The 27914-nt window shown below is 41.1% G+C and overlaps 1 protein-coding gene across 1 annotated transcript in view; it reads right to left on the bottom strand.

The window, feature by feature from the left end:
- macrod2 (mono-ADP ribosylhydrolase 2) overlaps window positions 1-27914 on the bottom strand; it is a 556553-nt gene that overhangs the window by 22502 nt on the left and 506137 nt on the right. Inside the window, exons 10-15 of the mRNA XM_079559786.1 lie at window positions 26088-26126; window positions 22089-22148; window positions 14949-14987; window positions 14478-14522; window positions 10560-10694; window positions 8750-8839 (exon numbers count right to left, since the gene is read on the bottom strand). Coding sequence (XP_079415912.1) covers window positions 8750-8839; window positions 10560-10694; window positions 14478-14522; window positions 14949-14987; window positions 22089-22148; window positions 26088-26126 — 408 coding nt within the window. The remainder of the gene's footprint in view (window positions 1-8749; window positions 8840-10559; window positions 10695-14477; window positions 14523-14948; window positions 14988-22088; window positions 22149-26087; window positions 26127-27914) is intronic.

Consider the following 27914-nt stretch of genomic DNA (forward strand, 5'->3'; position numbering starts at 1 on the left):
AGGCCCATGCCCATCTGTAAATATGACAGGGATTTCAAGAAAATTCTGACGCAAAACACAAGCGATACTCAATGTGCAAAGGGGCAACAAAAAACATGTGAATATCTCTGCTCTTTGACCTTACCATATACAGTATTGGACACCATTGTACTGCGCAACACTGCGAGTGAAAACAGCAGGATTCAGGCACAAAGGTTGAGCTGTGAGGTTTCTATAGGAGATAATAGATTGAGCAGATTGATGTATAGTGAAATATGTGTATAGGCGAGATTGTGAAGAAAAGCAAGGCCATGGTAGAAGAAGTCTCTGAAACTAAAAGGTCAAAAGAGCAGGATTCGATTGGCAAAGTTCAGTAAAGACAAACTGGAGTTAAGTTAAGTCAAGTTAAGTCGAGATTCAGTGGATGGCGATCAAGGAAAAACTTGCATTGACCATAAATGTGTGACTCCAAAGTGAAACCTATAGCCAAACAAAAATCAGAAAATGATCGCTAATTAATTTCTATGTAAAAAAAAAATTAATAACAGATGGACGGTGATCTGATAATAGAAAAAAAGAAACTTGCAGAGAAAATAGTCCGAAACCCTGCGGTACACAAAGAAACATGTTTCAGAAACCACCAAGTATCTTCTGTTGTCTCTCTGCAACTAACGGACCGAACTGCAAAGAGCACATTGATTTGCCATTTTTGTGAACTAAACAGGGACATGCAGGGTGAAGATGAGAGCGCTGATCAAAAGATGAGCTTCAAAGGGGGCTGTGGAGAGTGTGTCCCTCGTAGCCTATTAGACAAAACCCTCTCTGTGAAACAGGCTCCTGGGCCAGAGGTGACCAGCATCCCACACAGCACCGCGGTCTGTCCGGAGCTATAGCTAACAACTCGTCATGTGCTTCTGGTCAATTATGATTTGGAAAACAGCAACAACAAAGCGAGCTCCCATGAGTGTGTCTTGATTGTGAAGGACTTGGAAGCACCAGCAGGGGCCAGCTTTCAATTATTATTACACACATCCTTTTTGTTCTTGACGCTGTGATGGAATATTTTGAGATTTAGGATTAAAGTTCAATGAAGTAAGTGCAGTGGTAAAGTAATACAAAAAGCTGCATAAGTGGAGATAAAGCTGAGGCCGTGGGTAGTCCCCTTGTATAACAGCACAGCGGGCAGTGATTGCGATATCCACAGCTCCAGGACTTTGAGATTGAAAGTAAAAAGTATAAAACAGCAGCCTAGTCTGTCTTCCACCCCGTACAGCTCTCCCCGAGGAACCACTCAGTGCAACAGTGTACACTGTTATGCCAAAAGTTTAATTGTGTGCTGACAACTCGTAGCCACGGGAAGGAGTGCACTGCCCTCCAAAGTGAGATTTACATCAGCGGTGCCCCGTTGTTCATGAAAGACCAAGACAAAGGGGCGCACAACAACCAATTAAGCAAAGCCTGAAATCCTTTTTTGCTTTTCACAAGGAGCGCGGATGCAAAGTACACTTTATTCACTGCAAATTCAGGGAGGAATAAACCAATGTATTCAGGGTTAAATTATTCAAACAGCCCTCCTCCGGTCTGTGATGGATTACTCAGACATTTGCTCTGTGTCGTGGATTGTGACACATGAAAGAGTGGCCGCTTGGGTCACGCCGATTGTGTTGTACCTCCGCAGTGCCACAGTTAAATCTGGGCCTTAAAAAAAAAAAAAAAGCCATTTGTTTCGCCTTGTTGCTACACTCGCGCCGCACCACTGGGAGCGCAAAAGAAATACACAGAAATCAATAACGTCTCCGAAACAACGCTTGCAAACGCGAGAATAAACCAACACCGGTGACAGTTGTTAAACGCTATTTGTTGTGCGTCTGCTAAATGCTGTTTTTAAACTGAAGATCATGCTGCAAACAGAGGTGAGGACCCACGTGTTTGCCATTGTTAACTCCGCCATATGGCTCTGTGCATATCTTGTTATAGCCTCACAAACACACACAGGCATTTGAGGCAACGTGTTTAATAAAGCAACTGCCTTCATCAATATTTATCATCTCTTATCCAACAGAGAAGACAGGCGAGAAAAACAGGAAGTCCAAGAAAAGAATAGGGCTGCACAAAAACTTGTAGAAAATTAGAAATGATTCGTTAGGTCTCTGAGGACGTCTTTTGTATTTTAAAAACAAAGATCTAAGGCGAGGAGAGCGATAAAATCAGAGAGATAGGAGCGGAAAGGAGCCTGCGGGGCTGATGTAACGCTTGTCTGTGCTGCTCTGGGACGTCCTCTGCTGGGATGGCCCGCTGAGGCTGTCTCCATCACTTCTTTCCTCTGTGTTCTCCCGCCGGGCCCGGGCTTTATACACCATTACGCTGTGGCCCTCCATTCACTATAGGCTTCCATACAGCCGTAAGCCTCCACTGTAAAGCATGGGGGAACGGCTTTTATCGCACCTGCCGCATCAGACAGACTGACGTACGGGCGCGCATTCCGGGTCCTCGCTCCCTGATTGTCGAGCCGTCCACGTTTTAGTGCTCGTCGTATATAGTGAAGCGAAAGCATTGTATTTTTCATGGACGCCTTCGACACACAAGCGGAGCGCCACTGATTGTCGCGTGTAAGACATAATGTTTTGTATCGCATCAGTGCTAATTTGCAGTTTGAACAGACCACAGAATGAGGAGTCTTTTTGAGGCCATTGAGAGGCAGCCGTTAAATCTTACCTTCCCTGATAAGACAATAGCAGCCACCGCCGCATGAAGGAAAAACTATTTCTGCTCACAACTTGGATTTATTTATTCATTGCTTTGGGCAAAATCTGTCTTATTTTAATTTATGGCTGTTGCACGAGTTCAGTGAAGCGCTTGCCCACTCTCTCCCTCTCTCTCTCTCTCTCTCTCTCTCTCACACACACACACATAAGAGACAAAGGCGAGCAGGAGATTTGAATTGCAAGAACAATATATGCAAAATTTACATTTTAAAGTGCGCTATGAATATTCATTAATACGATGATTCAATTTGTTGAACGGTATCGCCCGATCCTTCCAAGTATCACCATCCCACTGCTGGTGCCGACATATCTATATGATTTATATAGTGGAGCGCTCAGGCTGATTTAAAATACAGGGTGCTCCTCTTCTCTGCTGCACATAGATATTGGGGCATAAAATCTCTCCGATGTAATATTTCTGTGGACCGTATGGCTCTCGGTAGGTTGTAATCTCGCATTTTCGAAAGATTAAAGCGCTTTCATGCAAGCTCAAGTGCAGCAAATAGCAGGCGTGGATGTTTTGGCACCGTTGGTACATAGTAAACCTACGGCTTAGAAAACAGTTGTGCGATTTGAATGCAACTAGAATCACTGTTTCTTGTTGTGAATTAATATGTCATAAGCCAGGGTATTCATTTCTACATATGTTCCATGAGTTTGATTACTCTGTGGGGAGGATAAATATGTGAAAGTGAACACTTTGTAAATAATAAGAAAAGCCAAACAAAGTGTGCCATGAATCTAAATACAGAACTGACGCGATGGTTTGAACATTAACGTCAGTGGTAAATGTACTGTAAAAAGTCTACAGCACAGATGTCAAAACAGCTACGTAACACGCTCTAATGTTTGCAAGCAAAACACGAAAGCACATACACGGCAAGCAAGGCAACTTTATTTATACCGCGCATTACGTATACAAGGCATTTCGATGCGCCTTACATAAGAAGATTTGCGAAATAACAATCGAGTTGAGGCAAAGCACATAAAAACATCAGGAGTAAGTAAACTTTATTTTATTTATTTTACTTTATTTATCCCAAGACATGGGAAATACGCAGCACACAAGGTCACGTGCAGAATTTTTTGGGGGACAGGAAGGACAACCAGCCATTGACTGGGGGGTGTGGCTGAGGAAATGTGTTGAGGCAGACGCGGAACGAGGTTAGGGAAGGTGTATGTGTGTGCAGTTTACAATCCTGAAAGTCAGTGTTATGCAAAATATGAGCGAAGGAGCTCAATCCTTACTTAAAAATATATTGTTCAGAGAAATAAAAGTGAGTCCTGTCAACTTAGTGAGACCATTTGTTCTTCATAGTTGAATGCCTTGGGCTAGGTATGAAAACACTTGATAATTCACAAAAGATCAAGCGTAATCATCGTACTGTTGAGAGATTTATGGCTGATTCAGAGCACACATGGGTTTTTGCAGATAAAGGCACAATGAAGACGGTTTCTGCCGGACAAATACATGAGATTAAGAGAACAGCTGCTACAAAGCAGCAAACAGGTATTTGAAGCTGCTGGTGCCTCTGGAGTCTCCCGAACATCAAGGTGTAGGACCCTCCAGAGGCTGCAGTTGTGCATAAACCTTCTATCCGACCTCCCCTAAACTGTTAATTGAATGCTCATGAGCAGAAACGGCTGCCGTGGCTCAGAAATACATGAAGACTCATTTTCAAACAGTCTTGTTCACTGATGAGTGCCGTGTAACCCTGGATGGTCAGATGGATGGCGTAGTGGATGGTTGGTGAATGGAGAATCATCGGGGAGAGAGCTGCTCTGCCCCTTAAGGCAAAAAGAAGATCTGTGCTTTGCCTAACAAAATCATCTTCATGCATGACAACCAATGGCCGCTGGCTGCTCTGCTTTATGCCCACGACACTGGAGGCCGCCATTGCTCCGCTATTGCTGTAGTACCTCCATATCGCCGCTAGTGCCCCATTGAAAAGCATTGGAGTTTAGACACCTTAAAAACAACTTTAACGCCTGGTTTCAATTTTTTCAACACTAGACTAGGCTAGATATTCCTCCTGAGAGAACGCTGGGTTAGTCACAATTTAAGAAACCAGGCTGGTTTTTGTAAGAAGAATTTTAGAAATCTCGTACTTAATGAGGGTCGGACTGTTAGCATTGGAGCAGCGTGAGCTACACGTCACGCAAGGGCAGAGTCTAGAGTGAAGATCCCGCCCGTATGCCCTTTTTAAGAACATGCTTCGTCAGAGCTGGGGAGGGGGAGTCTGTAAATCCGCCATGAATTCCCCCATGACCGTGGTCATTATGGTAAACAGGGAGGAGTGAGCAGAAGCTGTCCATTTATATATACAGTCTATGATGACAACGCACCATGTCATGCTGTAAAGAATACCTCTGCATACCTTCTATGGGCATAAAAGGAGAGACACATATCAACAAGCAAAACATCTATGAGGGGGAGGCAGTTTTCACCCAACAGCAGCTCTTTGAGGCTCCATTAAACTTGTGAGTTTAATGGATTTAAGAATTTTGAAACTTCTATCACAGAAGGAACCTATGTTAAAATATAACTTGGCCTGTTAAGATGTTTCTGATTGAAATAGCTTTTGATCAGTTGATATCAGTAAATATGACCTCCTAATGACCATTTTCAGTTTTCAGTTTTCAGTTGCATAATATTTTGGAACAGTAGATTTTGAGTTTTTTCTTTTTACTACATTTATTTTAGAAACTGACTCTCATTTGAGTTGATAATTTAGAAGATCTTAGAAAAATGTCCTTTGCTTTAGTGTTTATGAAATATAATGTTGTTCCCTAATTAGAGTAAACGTAGAGTCCTTCTTTAGTATAGTATAGTATAGTATTTTAACATGCTGTATTGTGAGCATTCATTTTTGGTCCTCGGGCCTGACACTGTTTACCCATGCCCTACATATAGCCTTTGAAGTTATCCTAATACTTTTCTACCAAGTTAGCGCGATGAGCTAAAGCGGATAGGAAAGCTGTCGTCTCTGGGGCTGCATATTGGAGTGTGACTGTGCTGGGGCTGCGATGTTTGACTGCGACACACAGTTCAAATGTGCAACACCAAGCTACGTGCTAACAACGGGGTGTCAGCAGTGGAAACAAGTGCACTGCGACGTGTCAAAGCAGCAGTATTTGAGAAGACTGCTGAGACATGCCAATAACACATCCGCTAACAGCATTAAATTAACGAGTATAGTGCCATGACCTCTCCTTCAGGGTCACCATCAGGGAACAACGGTTACACTTCTTTGGCTGGTCAGAGCGGCTTTGGAACACATGAACAAAAAGTTGAGCAAAAGATACAAATGTGAGTAAAACTAACTAAATAAAAGATCCATATGCTGATTTATAGTAATGGAACAAAATTTTCATTGTATTGTCCAATTTTATGAACTTGCTGGTTAGTTTTCTAGCCTTTCTGTGAAAGTGACCCTGAAAAGTGACCCTGCAAGTTGTGAAATGTGCCCATAAACTCGTCCCTATGAAGAATTGTTTACTTCGTCCCACCTCTTTTCGAGTTTTTGTACAGCATTATTTATATATAGAGAAGCATGTGGAAATGGCATGAACGCATGTTAAAATTTCATAAAAGCTGCACATGTTCAGCATGTGTGTTTGTTATGTAACTTGAACTCGGAATAAACAATCAATTGGGATGCGACAAAGTTGTTAGAAACATTAGGAATGCGTTTGGACCACAACTAACATTTTTATTGTGAGTCTGCTAAATCTGTTACATGGCCTTTAAAGGGACTAGATGCAAGTTGGTCATTTTAGACTCACTACTGCCACCTCAGGTCTTAAGCGTAACTGCAGCTTCTATATTAAGCTCGTGCATGAGGCACTTCAGACCCGAATGAACAACTTTTTGAGTGACAGTGCAGGATTTTAGAGGCAGTTGTGATGAACAGGTCTGGGCTCATTCTACACATTAGGACATGGCTGGAACCTATAGAGGAGGAAACTACATAACTTTAACATTTTTAAAGTCAGTATAGCCATTTCTGGGCTTGTCAGTTGCTAAAATCATCTATGCAAAGTAAATAAGGACACTGTTCCTGACTCACAGCACCCATTTCTCTAAACGCTGCACAAGCACCGCATTCTTTAGAAGGACAAAAGGGCTGGCAAAACTCACAGTAATTTACAAGTCACAAAGCACTGCATCGTTAAATGCCATCTTGTTTTTGCATCACATGTGCCTTGAATGTTAACGTGTAGAAAGAAAATGTAGACTACGAATAAGAGTCATGCTTTTGAGAAATGAGTTCAAGCAGTTGGAGGTTTTGTCTAGTCAAAGGCATTTCGTTTTCTTTTATTAATTGACCAAAAACTGTAAATGCCGTCATTGGAAGGAGTTCACCTAGAGCTCAAAGCCCGCCAAAGAAAGTGCGACATTCTGATGGGCAATGGACAGCTCCAGTTCCCACAAGAACAAAGGGTTCACGAAAGGACGAGACGTGACCTAGAACCAGGTCATCTGTGGGAACGAGTCTGATCTATCTGGGCCGAACTTTGGAGGACTTAAAGGATCTGAGGCAGACATCTCAGGGGCACACCAGGATCAGTGACAATCGAGCAGCGCTGGAGTGAGGCAAAAAGGAGGACCTAACATTATGGCTTGTAGTCCAATGTTAAGTTTTGTATTTATGCTGCTGTTAATAAGGGATTTCTATTTTTGTATTTCTATCTTGAAGGTCTACACGATAAGTAAAAAACGCATGCACGCAGGTGTGTGTCTCTTCATTTTCAGCTGGTCTTTGATGACTATCCTCCCATTGTTATGAGACGGTTTATTATTACTTCTCACAATGAAGCCGAGTTAACCTTCTGTACGTGCGCCCGCAGCCTGATTACTGTTATTATTTTTAATAAAGGCTACTGGCTCGGGATTTCATTGGGTTTTGTGAATAGCTGGTTACGGATGGCTGAGTTGAGATTCGATATCCGAGACAGTTCGGGGGCCCACAGTCCTCCACGCAAAATCCAATCGGCTCCACGATCACGAGTGACGCCAAGTGTTTACAGCTGACGGGGAAGGCCTGTGGTAACCCGGAGCCAGTGACAGACAGGGGGCAGGCTGCGGCAGGACACAATCAACAGGCTGGAGTGAAGCTTTCCACTGATGGAGGAGCAGCCGCCGCGTCTCGCTCGACGTATTCCAATGGCCACTCAGAGCGGGGCTGGAGCGGCCTATCTCGAGCACATCTATCTGGAATACCGGCTCTCGCGGCTAAATAAATTGAATGTCAGTCAGAGAGAAAGTGAAATGGAGGTGAGAGAGTGACTTAGACCTTTGTGTTCGAGCGGCGTCGGAGAGGCGGCTCACAGATCTACCCTTGACTCCTCCAGAGAGCGCGCTTAATCACTGCCACTGAATAAATGGAGAAAAATAAAGCCCTGTGTGGGTCCCTTGTGGTCAGAGGGAGCGCAAACAGGAGCAGGTCTCGGACAGGGAGGGCTGCGGTGACTAATAGTCGGATTCATTATCGGTCTCATTTGTGAAGAGAGGCTGCTTCAGAATGAGTTTATGGTTAATGTCTAATGTAAGGTGGTTTAGACTCAATTTATCAGTATAACAATCACTACCTTTCTGATTCGCGGCTACAATCGTCTGTCAAACTTTGAGAAGCTAGTCAGAGCGCAATACAAGTCAAAGCGATTATGGAAATGATTGTAAGAGCAGTACATCACATCCTTCAGCCTTTGCATTTACAAGAGCGTTGAGTGCATATATTTTTAACACAATGTAGTGAAAGCGCGATGTACCCGTCTCTTGTAGTTTCACACTCGCTGCATGAACAAAGCCGATAACAATGTCAACAAGGAATGTGTTGACGTTGGCTGTCAATTCAGAAATAACACCGGAATATTTATAATTAATTTACACTGCTGCTTGAAATAAACCGCTGCATTGTTTAACGTGATGTCTGTCCGATAAATGTGACTTGCTGTCTACAATAAGTACTTAATAAAATGATTTCCATCCAAGCACAACTTACCTTCCATCTCCACAAAAGACATCTGTGTGTTGACCTCAGCCTCTCCCTCTTCTTCCTGGTCTGTTTTTGCTTCAGGCTCCTCTTCCTTGGCTGGGAAATGGTGAAAATGGTTTATATTCCATACATACAGGCATATTATATTAGGCTATTATTGAGAGAAGAAGCCTAACATGCCAAGTCGTCATGCTTATTTTAGCTTGGAGGCTGCGTGCTTTGAATTGCAATTCATCAATGATATTACAAGTCTGATATGTTACACGGCTCGCATCACAATCTCCCTTTACTTGACTCGCACATTTGCATAGATTTGAGGTTGGGGAAGAGATGGAAGGAGTCTGACAATGACGAGCTATTGTGAAAAAAAAAAAAAAATGTTGCTATTGTTAGTGATGCTGCATTTATTCAAGTAATATCAAAATCAGAATTATATCAAGCATGTTATTTGCCATTTGTGCATATCTGTGGACCACTATAGAACTGGCAAATTCCACAAGAGCTGCAGTTTTGGAGATGATCTGACCCAGTTGTCTAGTCGTTGTAAATTGTGCTTAGCCTTTTTAAGCCAATTTTACCTGACTTTAACATCAACTTAGGTAGAAATGCTCTATGCATAAAAATATATACGCTCCATCTCACACTTTTGAGTTTTAGAGTAATGTAACTAAACCAATCAAGTTAATTCTGTGAGATTCGTCGGATTATTTGGATCTGCAAAGGAGTGGCTTTCCTTCCAACACAGTCAGGTTTGAAAAAAAAAAAAATCACAAAATCTTGTGTTTCCACAGTTTGCACAGTGTTTGAGTAAGACACACCCAGGTACAGAGTGGAATCATTGCATCACTAAGCAAATGCTCACGGGCAGAGATAGACTCAAATATTGGACAAGAATCTAGAGAAGTATTCACTTACATATAACAGTATATGTATTATAGTAATAATGCCTTACACTTGTATTGCTCCATACTCACTCCATACTCGGCGGTGGTAAGCTACTGTTGTAGCCACATCTGCCCTGGGGTAGACTGACAGAAGCGAGGCAACCAGTCTGTGCTATCGGCCCCTCCGACCACGACTCACTACTCACTTACACACTACATTCACCCAGGCTTCCTGGTTTTACCAAATGGTCTCTCATCCAAGTACCATTCAAGCTCTTCCCTGCTTAGCTTCCGAGATATGACGGGATCAGGCAGAGCAAAGGCCGTATGGCCTTTGTTATACCGGTGAGAATATATGCCATAGGGTGGATCTGCAAAGGGTGTGGCTATCTTCTTGTGGCATCAATATTTGACATGAGGCGTTCATATTTTTGTTAAGTATAAATCTTCAGAAATCTAACAGATATAACAGATAGTGGCTCAGTGGTCGTCCATAGATCCAACACTGTTATTGCGTCACGACCTTCAATCAATCAATCAGTCAATGGTTTTGTATAGCCCAATATCACTACAGGAGGTGCCTCACAGGGCTGCACCAAACATTAAGGCAGTAAAACAGAGCAATGAATATAAAAATATAAAGTTCAGGCGAATGAAGTCTATATATGAATGTCATACATGTGTCACATACAGGAGTCAGTATGTGATTGGTGGTGTAGGTGTAGATTGACAGCCATGCTTCCATCAGTTTACCCTGGGGCAGCTGTGGCCACCACCACCACCGACAGTGGAGAGGCAACAAAAATGGATGAAATTGTGAAGCGACTTTGAATACCTGAAAAAGCCCTACATAAACTACACACAGTTTTTTTGTCATTTAAATCATAATGTAATATCAAATCCGTGTGTCCCATGGAAATCAAAATAAATACCTTTCTCTTCACTGTTAGCAGCGTCTGAGTCTTCATCTTTGTTATTGCCGGCGCTCGTATCCTCGACTTTGCCTTGCTTCTCATCTTGTTTCTCCTTTTCCTCTGGGTTTGGCTCATCAGCGCCCATTTCTTCATCTGTCGGCGGAAAATGTTCAAATCAGGACACGGCGAAGCATTGAAATAGGCGCGGGGAGTCAAAGTTATCACATCAAATTCTCCAAAACATAGTTGAAGTCTAATAGTTCATTACAGCACAGACAGAAAACTCGGGGGAACATTTCCATGCAAACAGGTTGCTCTGTTCGCATTTTGAGAGACAGGCAGTTGACAAGAAGAGAGGGACTAAAATGTTGGAAGTGCCACCTTTCATATACATTTGAAGCTTCACAATGACATAGCAGAGACACGGCAGCTGAAAAGCCATACAACACTGTGGAAAAAGATGGGACAATGTGCAAGCTGCATTTCGTGAACTTATAACCTTATTTAAGAAAAAAAAAATATTGAATCCTAAATGAAAGTGTCAAATCCAAATTTGTCATGTTTGACAGTTTTCAGGGAGCAGCTAGACATCGGTGCTACAATTGCTCATAATACGCTGAAGATGCCACACAGAATTCTCCTTTTTTCACTCCACAGAGGTCTGCAAATATACAATATACTGTTGGTGGGGAAAACAATTTTAACTCTATGACGAGTATGAGAAATACATACAGCCCCTTAAACATTTCTGAAAAACTTACCTCTCCTTGAGTTAGGGGAAACTTATGTCACACACATATTATTAATAGACCATCATATGTTTCACAAAATAACTACGTTCAAGGGGGAAATCATGGCGGATTTACAGACTCGCCCCCCCCCCCCCCTAGCTTTGAGGAAGCATGTTCCAAAAAAGGGCATAAGGGCGGCATCGTCACTGTACGTTCACGCAGCTCCAATGCTAACAGTCCGGCCCCCATTAGCACGAGATTCCAAAAAAAAGTCTTTAATTGGAACTCACCCAGCGTTATCACAGGAGGAATATCTAGCTGTAGAAAGTTTAAGAAAATGAGAAACCAGGCTTTAAAGTTGTTTTTAACGTGTCTAAAGTGGAATGCTTTCCAATGGGTGACTAGCGGCTAGCCTAGCACTAGCCTAGCACCACTAAACTTTTCAAATATAAGGACTGCATGAATAATAAACAAAAAAAAAACATACTAGATAGGTAACTAGCAAATGAGGCCCTATGTCAAAAATCCTGAAATATCCCTTTGAGTGGCAAATACATTCAGCATGTTATATATTGTTCATTGCTACACCCAACATTGTTTTTTGGACGGGCCGTGTCCAGGGCAAACTCATAGGACGAGTATTGTTGTACACTTAACTTTGTTCCAAATAAATTTGAAATGCTGCCTATTATGTTTTGTGTTGATAAATAATAGGTCTCCACATTTGCATTTATAGATTTCAAATATATTAAAGTTCATCCCAGGCCTGAACTTTATCAGAATACTGTAAAATGTACAAATAAGAAACTTGAAGGAAATCGCTGATCTTCACAGAGATTGGATTTAATGCTGCATAATTAAACAACATATTGATCTTTGGCTGTGGCGAGCAAACAGTGCAGACAAGGAAGATAAAAATAAAATCCCAGTCGATTAGGCCGGCAGGTGTTTTTTAAAACTAAATGCATATGCACTTTTACTGGCAGCTATCATTTTGTTTATGTCCTGCGAGAAACAAATTACGCGTGGAGGCTCTGGCCTACATCCCAGCTTTGCATTTTACACAAGTTTAGCACAAAATAACCACCCTAAAGTTCATGCTCTGAGCGTTTCTGGCAAATGGTTGTCAACGGGACGAGATTTGAATAAACAGAAGAGAGAGGCAAGGCGCTGCGCACTGGCAATATGCAAATGTGGAAATCTTAATTATATAGCAGCGGCACGGAGGATACTTGAAAGAGAAAAATGGTGGTAGCTTAAAGTTAATGGCTGGGGCCTTTGTAACACGCGCACACAGTCAACTCACTTAAAACTGACGGCACATTGGAGAATTAAGGTCTTTAGTAGCAGCAGCCTGTACGGATGCATTTGGAGAAGTTAGTTATCCTTGTGCAGGAGATAGGATAATGTCTATTAAGGGGACGCACAGCAAGCCAAACCAACTTTTTTTAAAAATTTTTAGATTTTGGGCCAGTTCTTAACATCTGTCGATTATTATTCAAAATAAGTTGTTTAATGCAGTGATTCAACATTTCTCCATAGATTTATAGGAAATTGTAACTACAAAAGCCATTTTCTCAAAATGCATTTTGACAGTGGCAACGACATCTCCATATAAGTACCACCTAAAAACTTTTTACAGTCTTGTACTTTACAATATATTTTGAAGGTTTTTCAATATCTATTTCATAGCAAGATTTATTTGTCTTTCAACCCTCGAAAAACAGGGCAACATTAGATTTTTATTTACTTTCATCATAACAAATTAATTCAAAGACAAAAGAAGATATTATGAAAAGGTACATTATGGCAGTAATGCACCTTTTTATAATATCTTATGCTATGCTGGAGTGTGGGCCAAAATATGTAGCCTAGCTCTGTCTAAATTATTTTCATATTTCTGTAAAATTTTATGGGTTTGATGGGTTACTGATTAAGTTCAAAGATTCAACCCCAAGTATTACTAATAAAAATACTACTAATAATACTAATAATAACAACAATAAAAAAAAATCATCCTATAAAAGGAAGAAAGACCATTGTCCTTTTTATCATGCAAAGGCAGAATGGAGATGCAGAGAAATGCCACCTCATGCTAGCCTGGCTAACGTCAGACTGCTGTGTGCACTCAAATCATTTCGAACTGCACAGCAGCCTGGGGACCATGGCCGAAATCTTCGCTTGGATTTGGGAACCAATCACAGAAGGAGGAGGGATGGCAAGACCCCTTTACAGTGGGTATGCACTATTCTTTTTTATTTTTATTTTTTTATTTATTTTTTTATTTGAGCAGTTGAAATTCTGCTCAAAAGGAGTGGGCCGAAGGAAAAGCTTATAAACGCCCACCCACGAATTCGACATACAGAAGCTTGTAGTTTGTTTACGGATAGAAACAAAAAGTTTATTTACAGACCTAACATGACAGCAACAGACACGACGCCATCTTTCAATCAAGCTTTAGACTGTGTTTAGACCGTGTTCTAAATAGTTTAGCTTGAAACTTTACAGTGGGTACGTCATTCATCATCTGATGCGATGATACGATTGGCTATGGCTACGTGCAGACGCATATGATAGACATTCGTAGCGCCCAATAAACGGCTACGGACAATCGTAAACCACGCCTCTCCTATGAGAAAATGAATTGGTGGTCCCCAGACTAGATATAACTTATGATTTTAGTCGAAATATCACTAAATATCACTTGTAAAATTAGTATGAAAACGTTAGCCAGGAAAACCTCATGCTTGGACCATGAAGTAAGTGCTTTATTTGTCATTGTACGATTGTACAAGAATTACGTTCAGGTGTTGGGTTAGTCCTAAGCCACTGCGACGCGCGGCCACTACCCTTTTTTGTTTCTCTTTAGTACCCTTGTGACGTCTCCACTGTGCTGCAAGTGCGGGGCTTTTGGTCTCAAATGTCTTAAGCTAAACTAGCTGATTGTTTACTTTAAAAAAAAAAGCTGGGTCCTTCATGGCTATGGACTCTCTGCAGTAAAAATCCACTGAACTTCACAAAAACACAGCAAAGATGTACAAAAGCATCCAGTGAAACAATGTGGAACACAGAAACCACAAATGCAGTTCGCAAAAAACACCGCTGTACCACAGAGAAAGGGAGGTTGCTGTTTGTGTACGCGTCGTCCTGACAAAAACTTTACCCATAAATCCAACACACATGCTTATGTTACTGCCGTCTTTACCTAGAGGTTGACTCATCATGTCCACATCAGCACTGGCCTCAGCATCTGCAAACACACAGACAATTAGTATTAGTATACAGTACAACGCACAAGAGTTCAGTGCAAGTGCCACATTTCAAACAACCCTTTCCTTCTAGTTTTAGGAGTAGCTTTGTCTCTGTAGTGCAGTATGAGAGCAATGGAACCACAAAGCCACGCATAAATTAAACAATAGAAACGAAGAGGGAAAAGAATGTCACTTCTAAAGCCATAGATAATTGAGGGATTTCTTTGTTCCATGTGTCTGAGATAAGAGAAGTTTTTCCTTTTTTTTTTGCTGGTTAGCGACGTACAGACGGAAAGAGAGGGAAGCTTCGTGAACTGGAGCGAATGGAAACTTCAATTTTTCATGACAAATGACATGAAGAAGCAGGGCGAGAGCTGCGGGGCTAAAATTCTTATGCTAATGATGCGTGTATCGAGGGACATTACCATTGGTGTCCTCCTCTTCGTCACCAACATCATCCGCGCCTAAACAAAGATGTCAGAAACAAAGATGTCAAAGATGTATTTATGTGTTACAGTTGAAATGTTCACAGTGAGCTAATTAAGTCTGAGGACTGTCCTTCCTCTATAGGCAACAGAAGCTTCAAGTATAAAGCAAATAAAACAAAAAAGCTGCATTTCCTGTAAACTGTCTTGTAAATATACCCCCTCCATTTTCATGTTCACCAGAAGCTCCAAACCCGCCTGATAATGGCGACAATTTGACTCATATTATGTGGTCAATTGACACTCTGTAAACATCTGGCAAGTGACAAACGTCAGTCTTACTTTGTACCACCACCGTTCAGCGCCTTATCCTGTTATTCAGCAGGCTTTATATTCTGCCTTCAGTGAAAAACCTCTTAAGAGGCTTAGACATGACACATATCACATAAATGTACACCAAAGTCTCTTAATCAGCCAGGGACTTTGCATTTTGAGTGGCGTGTCCATCTCAGGCAACTTTCGCATTAATTTATCTTGTACCGATGCCATGTTTAAATTGCAACATAAAACCATTCTCATCCATACACCAAATTCATCACTGCGCGCTCTTCTCTATCACACGCACAGACCCACAAACAGCGACATTTAGAACAAATTGACTAAATGAAAGCCATGACACCAATAAGAGAACATGCTCGACAATGGCTATTGTGCAGCTGCTATAATTGCTTTTTTAACAAGTCGCGGAGAGAGGCCATTTTTTCATATCCATGCAATTTTACCCCAGCGCTCAGAACAATAAAAACGCCAGCCTCTATTAACTGGGAAAAAGGCCAGTTGTACCAGTGCAGCGTGTTAGTCTCAAGTAGCGGTGTCCATCAAGCAGACTGCTGGTGACACGCCGTAGATGGCAATTCTTTCAGTATTAATCACGAGTGGCATTTGGAGACGCAGCTGCATACACCGGAGCTGGACAGAATACAGCATTGACAGAAATTGTGCTCATGGGACAAATGTCTCCGGCCACAAGAACGTCCTTTTGACCTTTCCCCTGCACTATGAATTAATGCGCGGCTGGTTGTGTCCATCTAAAGTGATCCTAAACAACAATATATCAGATATGACTACTGGCCGAATGCAATTTCCTCCCTGTTATTTGATCACTTGGTTTTCCAGTATTGAATGAAGGCAGTATTCAATTTGTGATGAAGCATGCACAGGGACCACGCTGGACGTCAGTGGACATGCACGGACAGATGATTTTATGAAAGGGAGAGAAAGGATCGGCTTTGTGCAGAAACAAGCCATGTATAGGCAGAATCCTTCATGTTGTGACCAGCAGGTGGCAGCATGGTCACAGCCGTAATGTAAACTTCTCACTACCACTGTCTTCAATATGAGTCTGACACTTTCAGCCAAAGTCCACATCCCCGGACTCTCACTGCCTGTGCACTGTAAAACCAGACATGAGATATCACTAAGATAAGCTACAGGACAACGCATTTACAGATTTCATTGTTTTAAGACATCCAGGTAGTTACTGACTGCCTGACTATATACGCACACAATAATTTTAGAATGACAAACATATTATTTTATAATCAAATAGTCCTAGACAGAGGTTCATCTGTATCATCTGCATCATCTGTACTTGAAATGAAAACATCAAACAGCGTAAACTGTCAAATAATGTAAAGCCAACTTGACTATATTCCATTAAAATGAGTTATTCTGTGTACTAAATCAATAAAAAAGAATAGTGCTAGAAGTCATTGTGAATATACTATTTTTACCCCAATGATTCTTTTTACATAATGCACGGTGCTTGCCTAATTTGAAGCGAAGTGTTTTTAGTGTTTTTCAGTTTATAGGAAAAGACTGTCTCTGAGTGTTTGTCTGGCCCAGTTTGGAGTTCTTCACATCCTCTCTTGCATAAAAGACGACTATGTCTACACATGTAGTAAATGTTTTATTTATGTCCACAACAAACTCAGGGTTACTGTATCACAAGGGCATAAAGTATTCAGAAGCTGATATATAGCCTTTTTCCTGTGTGTCCATGTTGCGTGATCATGCCCTCACCACAGTGGCGCGTCTTGTTAGATCTTAACAAAGTATGTTTTATTTAGTATATGAAAAAATATAAAAAAAATGGGCAACTTATGAGAAAAAAAGTTGTTTATGTACACATCCAAATTCTAGTGTTCAGTTAATTATTGACCGCTAATAAAAATAACAATAGAAAACACTGAATAATGACATAACCCACACGATACCGTATTTAAAATATAGGGAATATCTGGGATGCATCTTTTATTATGACCTAAAAAGAATGGAAAAATCTTGGTAAAAATAAAATCGTACCACCCTAAAAGATTAATGACGTGCGAAAAGGGGTTTCGGAGACGACCAGGACCTTTTGCCTGTATGATGTGTGCGTCCACAGCCGGTAAATGGTGAGTGATGCATGATGGGAGCCCCAGTTAAAAGCTGGCGTCTGGTGGGGATGGGGCTGCGCATCTGTCCTCGCGCCTTATTATTAATCTGATGCCGTCTCTCAGCAGCCCTGTCCTGTTTTGCTTGGGTCAGTCCCAGAAGCTCATGCCAAGCCCAAAAAACTCCCTTCATCCTCGACATCGATTCTTGGCTTAGGGACATGTAGTTTTTGCAGTGCCCCGTGACATCTCTTAATCTCTCTAATGCCGATCTGATATCAAATAATGGACTATAAGAGCGAATAGGCTGCCAGCTCAGGTGTGCTCCGGCCCGTGCTGCCAAGTTTTCCCCTCTTCTTTTTTGCTTTACCCGTTCAGTCTACAGTCAGGCCCTTTTTTTTTTTTTTTTTTTTCTTTTTTTTTTTTTTTTACAGTGCTGGGAGCACTGCATCTCGACGCTGCGCTTGTGTTTCATCTGGATTACATCACACAACACAAGTCACCCTGTGCAGCTAATCTGACTTTGTGCAAATACAAAATTGGATTAGATGTATTTGAGGAAGAGTGAGGAGTGTTTTGTTGAAATATATTTAAAGGTTTGTGTCGTGGCTGCCTAAAAATATCAAAATCCTTAAACTAAAAATATCAAAATGCGTCGCTACATCACACTTGGATCAATGGGAACATAAATTGAATGAATAATTTAGGTTCTTGCATTGGCTTTCTGACAGGTTACCAATTTCACCGGTGGCCACATTCAGCACTAGCTCAGCAAAATCAATGCTTAATAACATGATTGAGCACATGTTGAACTTTCGATGCGCCGAGATGTTGCTGTTTAATAAGAGCATCCATTTTCAGAAAATGAATGGTCTCGTTTTAAACATTCCCAGAAAAGAGCTGGCACATGGTGTTCATGGTTCAGACAGGTTATTTCAGAGCGATATGTGAAACAATTTAAGGACACATATCTCTGTAGCATTTTGAAAGCGGAGAAGATATTAAACTAGCAATTCGCGTTTCCAAGACTTTCCTTTTCTCAGAGTTTTCACGATCTTGAAACTCCTATTACTAGAAAGATGACGTGTTGTGTGTGCAAAGTACATTCAAGAGACTCACAAACTAAATAAATAGCTTTCCTGTGAAGATAATAAAATGATAATATTCCGTTTTAAAGCAGAACTAAGTAACTCATGTCCCATAAGCGCCCCTGCAGGTGTCGTCGCATGTTGCGTTTTTTTATCATTCTCATTAATTGTCCGTGAGAGTAAATACTACACTGACAGAAAAGAAAAAGGAAGAGCGGGATATTGTACATCCAATTACACAATGAAGATTTCTTTTTTTTCACTCAAACCTGGCTGTAAATACTGTTTAAGTGGCACTAGCCCGCAGTTAGCTTTGCCCGTTAGCCTGTTAGCTTCTTCTTCGTGATTCCATTCGTGTGTATTGGTGACTCCGACCCGGTGCAGGGAAGTTGCAATTGTAGTTTTCTGGCAGAGACACCAGGGGGAGATGAAAGACCCCCCCCAATCATCCCATCAACACTTGTATTACCCCCAGAGGGACTACGAAAAGGATTTATTAAGGTAAACAAGTTATGTAGTGCTGCTTTAAGTTCTAAGTATAGTCAGTGCTGGTTGGAAAACACAATCATTTCATTTCATCATAGCACAACAATTGTATGTATACATTAAATCAAAACAACTATATTGATTTACAAAGAATGGAATATGGATAAGAGCAAATTGTCAAATCAACTGGCGTATCCCACTCACCTTCACACCCATATAAAGGTTCTTTAACACAAAGAACTGCTGCTTTTTTTCTGTGTGAACTTAGAAAACGTAGCTCTATTGCACCAGCTTGAGCTTGTGGTTCAAAGAGTGATCTATGATAATCTAAAACGGGTATGACTGCGCACTGTTTCCACTTCAACTGTACTTAACAACAGCCAAACAACATACAAAAAGCCTTTTACAGAGTCCTGTTTCAGTCCGGGAGCTAAAAGGCCCCGACACAACTTAAGCGAGACGATGGGAGGGAGAGAGCGAGAGAGAGAACACCCCCCTCAGAGAAGCACCGACAGTGATGGATCACACTGAGCCGTATTGACACATACACTCCACTCCACTCATACAAAATCACTTAAATGGTTTTAGTCCAAGTAGGTGACCTAAATTGGAGAGACATGGAGGTTTGTGAAGAGTACTCTAAAGCTGTATACTTCAAAATAGTATTGGTTGAGTCAGGAAGGACATTTGGTAAAAACACCAGCCGAATTGCCCGCCGAAGTGGTATGTGAATCTAGTGCTACTTCCACTACTAGTATCTATTATGCCACTTTTCATACTCTACTTGATAACTATTTCAACTTTAACTTACTCTAGCCACCGCTGTCATGATACGATACTGTTTTTGCATGTAAAAGCACATTTTCTTTGTCCAGATATCTCATTGTGGCGTAACCGCAGCTTGCATTTCCCGTGCGGTCTGATATGTGACATCGGAGAGATTAATCCTTTCTCCATTGCACCAGGCCTAACCTTTACAATACAGCCACCGCTACAAAATCATTTCATTGGTTTCCTGAGAGGGAGGTTGTCTCAAGGACTGGCTGTTCCCATGCTGGAAAGCTGTGCCAAGGCCTTTTGTGAATGGATTAGTTACTATTAAGCTGGCGGGCCTGATAAATTAGGATTTATAAAGATTATTACAAAATACTTAGGCCCTGCTAATGCTGCTGATTGAATTTGTGAATCATATTGAATTATGGCAAAGGATTACTGGAAGGTACTGTACATCGGAAAGGCAGGCGCGGTAAGTTCTTCTGCACTGTATTAAAGAACTACAAGCTAGTTCCTAAACATTTTTCCCATTTGCCACCACTGTAGTGTGTAGAGCAAGCACATATCAGTCAGTTCAAATATGTTTGGACTTATTAATAGTCCAAAATATCATGCTATTAACAGGTTAACACAAATCAATTTTAACGGCGTCAATTGGCCGACACACATTAAAAAGGCGCCGCATGAGCCTCTCTGCTGCCAACTGTCACTCAAACGGGAGTTTACAGGTGAAAAGGTTTGTTTTGCCACGGCACCGCTGAGGACGCCTTTGAAATTGCTTATGGACTTATGAGGAAACAAGCAGCAGAAATGTTCCCACGGCTTCACTTTCACCCCGTCATGGACAACTTTTAAGTCAAACAAAACCAATCTGAGGCTACAAAGCTGCACTCCACAGGTCAGTAAGAAGCTGTCGCCTTGTTATTGTAAGCGGACCTTGCTTCTTGCTGCTGCATTATTTTTCATCACATATGCCTGTCGCGCATTTGCTTGAGCTCACTGCCGTTGTGCCGCATCTGGAGCAGAAGAGCTCTAGGCTACATCTAAACTCCAGAAAACAAAACATGCTGATCACACGTTCACCCCATAAAACTGGACATTCAACAAAACATAGCCTACTTTGAGTGGCATTTATGGAGTGGAGTGGATATTCTAACCCAAGCCGCCTGCACCCGAAGTCATACCGTATATTTGAAATACCTGAGAAGAGTATTAGCGTATTAAAACGATAATTCAAGGGAAATATAGAATAGATGTGTACACTTTCTATCTTCACATGTTATTGGACCAACAAACAAAAAACTATGAGTTGCTCTTGTCATTATGCTAGGAGGATGCTTCTATGTGAAAAATAGTACATCTACTACTATGCTACTGCTGCAACCACTGCGACTATTATTGTTACTATTGAAATTAAAGCTGCTGCAATTGGGGCTACTCTTTCTGCAATTCCATCAACAATTTAACTGAATTCTCCTTCTCTTGTTCCCTCCTTTGTGAAAAAAGAAAACTCCATTATATTACGCGAGATACGAGTCATTTTTTCCTAGGATGACTTCTATTATGTCGTGCTATTGAGTGAATAATTAGTTTTCAATCGAATACAGGGGACCAAAAGCAAGTAGTGCATTTTCTAAGCTCTTGAAGTGACTGTGCTTTCTACCCAGGTACCCAGGACGACGTCCCGGAAGAAAACAACCATGACTGCCATCTTTAAAAAGGCCCCACAACCTTAAGGCTCGGAGACAAATGGATGGTGTAGTATTTTAATTGCCTACCAACAGCCTCCAGTGTAAGAATCTAATTATCTCCGGTCCAAGGTATCGGAGAGGGCTATAATTGTTTCAATATTACACATCCAAGGGGGCTGAAACCGCAGAATGGCCAGATAATGGCTTCTTAAGCAACTTTACCTCCAAGAAAACATTCCTTAAGAAACATCCCGCTTCATCTTGTATTCATTTCCCCACAGACAAGCAAGAGATTAGGCGAAACTCAGAATTTATACTCGAGTAAAAGTAGCCTATACACGACTCAAAATAACCAACAGTGAAAAGAGAAACACTACCATTTCAACAGGTGATGGTTATTTTACTGCTATACCAAGTAAAAATACTCACATTTAGACCATGACCCATCCTTCTATGCAGTAGAAAAACCCTGTCAGCGGGTTTACCTTTGTGGACTAGGACTGCTACTACAAATACAACTACGGGTACTACAAAATCGGATCGTCCACGGATCGTACATACAGTAACTGACCACAAGTCTCTTCATTACCCCAACCACTCCAAATGCGCTTGGCATTTTCAAAACAACTTGTCACGTCGACAATATATAAACACAAAACCACGTACCCCTGTTGGCCTCTTCATCCTCATCTTTAGGTGTAGATGGGGGCGTTGACGGTGTGGTATCTGTAAGCAAACAAACACACTTTATTAAATTAGCCTCACCGTATAAACCATTTAAATTGGATTTAGCACATTTCCCCTCCCCCATCCTCAGAAAATAATGGTTCACTTCTCTTTAATTTGTCACTTCTTGTCTGACCACACACACACTGGACCCAAGCAGTTTTGTTTAGTACCTGTCTGACCAAACCAGTGCAGTGGGGTACAGGGGAAGAATGTGAGCCTTTGAGACAGTCCTGGGACAAAAGGCCTATTTCATGTGTGAGTAGCCTTCATTGGGACGGCTGAATGGTGTCCAGACTGATTCAGAGTCAAGCTGATGGAACAGTATCAAAGGCTGGTCCATAGAAAAAAAGACACCATTAAACTGAGCCAAACTGGGCCCATCCAGCTCTGGGCCATGACAATAGCAAAGACTTTACACAGCCTAGTGTTATAATGTTGGCACATGGACGTCCTCTGATGTTTTTTGCAGTACCAATTTGTATACGTTTTGCTTTTGTTCCAGAAAGTATTTCTAGCTTAGCCAGGGGCAAAAACTGGTTTGGACCTAGATATACAATAGATGAAAGGCCTAAATTCTGGTCTAGTTCTCATGATTCACGGCAGTCATTTTGTACAATTTCAAATAATTTGTTTTAAATGTCGCAAAATGTTAATTTGCTTTAATCAAGATTTTGCCAACTTGATCGAGGGTGTGTTCAAACTTCGTCTGCTTGAAGTTAATTTTGATGTACTTCCAGGGATGGAGCAAAGTGGTTCAAGGCAAATTAATTTTACAGCGCAAATAACAGTAGCGCACTAATTTTTAGCGGAGCAGTTGTTGCTAATTGGATAAGAAACCATGAGCACAACATAACATTATCTATAGTTAAAAAAAAACATTTTAATCATGTTTTTTTGCGCATAGCTGCAACAGGATTCACATCAAGCAGACACAAGTGTATATGCGATGCACCCTAAACCTCAGATACTTGCACACAAACTTAAAAAAATAGGATCTTGTTCCCACTTTCTTCTTTGTTTTCATCAGCAAACGAACATATGGTTGTAGTTTTAGCCCTCATTGATGAATTAGGTGGCGCGGTACTGCTGATTAAATACTGGGAAATAAGGGAAATTTAGTGCATGATTTTAAAATTAGTACACCTATACAAACATATTGCTCTTGTGTTGTACTTATAAATAGAATGTATCATGTTGATGTTTTTGTTCCTCAGTTTAGACCTCAAACTACAGCCCATTTAACCCGGCCCCTGACTTGCAGAGCACAAATCCCTAAGTAAAAAAGTAAGTCTACAGCCCATTCCTCTGCAGAGTAAAGATTTTTTTTTTTTTTTTTTTTTTACTAAATAACCAGTATACTCATTCCAGCCACTAGGGAGCAAACTTAAATAAATAAATAAAATAATTCCACATGTTTCCAGCAAGGCCATTGACAAAAGAAAGCAGGATATAAACAACACATTATAGCCACGTGGTAAATGAAGTTTACCACCACAGAGCTTGGAGTGAAGGAATAATACAGTGTACTTCGAAAAACTTGTGTTACAGGCTTGTAAAGCGCAAAAGTGTTAACAGTTATTACTTTGGTCACATTACTCAATGATGTTTTATTTGAAAAATAAAAACAAATGGAACACCTGTGGTATTTCAAATTAAAACAGTGTGAAGACTTGATTATTAATTTTGCAAACCACTACAGATAAACAAATATGTGCCTGGCATCAAGTGCTGATTTTGTTTGTATAATAGTGGGGATGACTGTGCCAGGCTGGCAATCTCTACTTCAAAATGAGGCCTTTTGGTCTGGGTCATACAACTCTATGTTATTACCAACCTGGCCCGGCCCCCCATCACAGTCAGGAACAATAATGTGGCCCCCAGAGAAAAAAAATTGAGGGCCCCTGGTTTAGACGAACGTTAGTCCTGACATTTAAGTTTATTTCAGGCATTAGTTGGAAAGTTACCTCTTTTCCTTCCTGTGAGAAGCACTGCTGTACCATAAAAAACTGTGCCAACCACAGTAACAGAACAATCTCGAGACGTTGATCGAGGCCTTTATGACTTCACCATTACACACACATTGTTTCACTCGACGGCAACAGATTTTACAGTGCACTTACAAAGCAGCCCCTCTTTTATGTTCACCCTAAAATTGAATCTCATTGAAAACACAGATGCGTGTAATTGGCAAATCATGGGGTGACTTTGAGAAGAAAAAACATTTTGATAGCACCCGCGTCCCACATCAGCGCAGTAATCAGAGCGCTTTCTTCACAAGGCTTGGAGTAAAACTAACATTGAGCGTGGTTTATTTGGTGGCACATGTACAATAGTGTCATTGGGAACATGAGAAAGCGGCATATGCCAGATCCACTCAACAAACACATGAAGATAAGCCGCAGTTGTTTCAGTTCACATTTGAAACAGCTGTCAAATAAAATGGTATTGAAAGGTAATCAGTGTTGTGGCAGTCTTCTAGAAGTGACATTCGGACCATTATCAAGACCATTACCACGGTCAATGCAAAGTGGAAATGTTAAGCGTAAGAAGTTCCCTTGTGGCGTTTGCATGCTCTCCCCGTGTCTCAATGGTTTTCTAAAACATGTACAATAGGCTGCAGTATTCAAGCGCTCTTGACCATGAACCTATAGCTTAAAATCTGGTAATGAGTCCCACAGAGCTGCACTGCGGTCGCGGACAGCTCCTGACAGATTACCTCATCGACACTGAAGTCAAAGACAGAGGACACATTTCTCTACAGGAAGAATAAAGTCCACCAATAGCACTATGGATTACCAGAAACAAAGGATCAACATCTGAAGTGAGCTAGTGCATCCCTGACAATAGCAGTACAAGTTCAGTCTCACCGGATCAAATATTTAATTTTGTGCCACTTATCTTTCCATGCCCAAAGTGAAGTGTTAAAAACTGAACTTATCCAATGCTTTAATTTGTTTAAGTCGAGACAAAATATTTCTTTTCCCATAATGCACCCGCTGGCTCCTGAATGCATTTACCGACAATAAACAGCTTTCCAAATGCCCTGTTCATGCCATTGCTTATTCAGGACATGAGTGCACAGCCTAATGTCAATAGTTGATCGTGATAAGCAGTATCAGGGAGTTTCAGGCCATGTGCCAAGATGGTGTAGTGATAAAGGCATTATGTGCTGACAGTTGTGTTTGTGCCGCGGTAAAGAGAGATGCTGCATGGCTGCTTCTTTAGGAGGGCTGCAGCTATTGTGGCCCAGCAACAGAAGAAAATAGTGTGAGGGAATAAGGAGAAAATGACTATACACTGGACATTTTATGAAGTACACATGCTCTGTTATTTTTAAATTCAAAATAACTAAGTGGGCTATAGTAGACAGTAGGAAGCCTTTTTAAGAATATATTGTAAAGTTGACCAAGAAATTAACAATCATTGTGTTTGTAGAATTAAATTGATGCCATAGGAACACTATTGTATTAGATTGATGGAGGAAACCTACACAGACATTGGGAGAACATGTCTTGCAATGAGGTAAGAGTTGTAGTCACTGAGCAACTGTGCCGCCTATGTCATATTCTGCAGTTGAGTCCTTTAGCAAGACACCTTCAGTGTATTTGACAAATACGAGCAAAGCCATGTATTTTCCTTTAGGCACGATGTGGACAGGATTGTATGGTATTATTCTATGCCATGATATCAGATGTACCCAATTATGTGGCCGATGAGCGCTCAAGCTCCTGAAATGTAATGCACATCAAGTATTTTTAACTGTGACGTGTCTCGGATTCAGCCGCCTTCTGAATAAATAAACATTCAATTTGATCTGCCTGGAGTGAAACGCAGTAAATCCGTGTGGCAGGAGCAGCTTTGCCTCTCACTCAGCCTCTGTGTGCTCTAATGCAGGTGTGAAGGTGAAAAGAAGCCATGAATTCCTCTGCCACTCACCATCCTTCTGCCGCTGCTCTGAAACCTCCATATCATTGTCTGAGGAGAGAGAGAGACGAGAAACAAGTCAAATTATGCAAAATTAATTACAACTTGTCACTCATATAAGTGTGCGAAGTTGAACCTTTGAACCAGTGCAACTATGGCATATACACAACATCTACTTTGTGCTTATAAATGATGAATAAGTAATATGGAATACGCACGTCTTCACATATTTCATAAATAATGACTGAAGTATTGATTAACACTTTACAAGTGCGTTGTGTGGAGCCATGAAGTAACAGTCTAAAAAAGTCATTTAGCTATAAATGTAATTGTTCACTGGACTTTATTGTTTACAAATAAAACTTACAATTTATTCACCAACTAAAATGCTCCTGCATCACTGCCATAAATAATCAATGATTAAGTAATTAATTCCTCCTTTAATTCCTCCTTTAGACCAGAAAGCACTGGGTTAGTCTCATAGACTGTAGAATTAATAGACAGCTTCTACCTCACTCCTCTCCATTTACCATAATGACCATGTTCGAAAGGAAAATCATGGCGGATTTACAGACTCCTCCTACCCTGCTGTGACGGAGCACGTTCCTAAAAAGGGCATAAGGGCGGGATCTTCACTGTAGACACGGCTCTCCCGGGGTAGTTAGGTGGTAGCTGCACCCGTGACATTAGCTCTAATGCTAACGGCCAGTCCATCCAAGTCTGGCCCTCATTAGCATACGAGATTTCTAAAACGTTTCTTAAACTAACCTGCCTGATCCCTTTAATTGTAACTTACCCAGCGCTATCACAGGAGCAATTTCTAGATGTAGAAAGGCTTTAAAAGTTAGGCACCGGGCTTTACAGTTGTTTAGAACGTACCTAAAGTGCAATGGTTTCTAATGGAAAACTAGCTTGTTTTGGCGCTCACATATGGAGGTCAAACAGCGTAAAGCAGTGCCATAAAGCAGTGCAACCAGTGGCCATATGTTGGTCTACTTGTACATGCGAACTACTGTATTCTTGTGTAAGATCTCAGTTGTCCAGCTGTGTTCCATTATAGAAAACGTTTGCAAAGAGCAGTCGTATAAATTTGCTTCTCAAATTCAGAATTGAGAATGCTTCGGGGTGAGACGTAAAACATGCTCTTCTCCGCACAGTTAAAATGTTTGCCCCGACTATTCGCACAGCAATTATAGAGATTATCAACGGACACACATGATAGAAGCCTTATCGAAAAGGCTGAACAGAGACATTACACTAGATTGTTTCCATAGTTAGCTTCAGATTTTTAATGAGGGAAAAAAAAACATCTGGACTAAATGACCCCATTGACACAAAATGTCCCAAAAAACTTTCACAGCCCTCCTTTACTTCCCCTGGCAGTCATTGCAGCATATAGTTATTACATTAAATTATAGGGTGCGTGTATAACAAAGGAGAGGAGGGGTCTGCGCTTTCCTTTTCAATTAAAGCTTCTCTGGTTGACTTGGTGTAAAATTCCCATTTCCCAAATTACTGGGACGGAAGGCTTGGGTGGACCATGTGGCTCAGACAGAGAGAAACAGCCCTTTGATTTGGCCCTTTTTTTCTCTCTTTCTCCAAGCCTATATTGTAAGAGACAGAGAGTGGGGACTGCGGTGGTTCTGGAAGGAGGAGTAGAATCACACTGTGAGAGATGAGATGGCTTTGGCTGCTGCTTCAATAGAGAGAGACAAGGCTTGTAGACATACTGTATACAGAACAATGGTCAAACAGAAGAAAAAATCAATAACCAGCACAACTAAATAGAAACAAATTTGATCCTCTTCTTTACAAAAACTAGTCTGGAACCTTTTCTGA

This window comes from Gobius niger, assembly GCF_951799975.1.
Source record: "Gobius niger genome assembly, chromosome: 7".
In the NCBI taxonomy this organism is placed as follows: domain Eukaryota; kingdom Metazoa; phylum Chordata; class Actinopteri; order Gobiiformes; family Gobiidae; genus Gobius; species Gobius niger.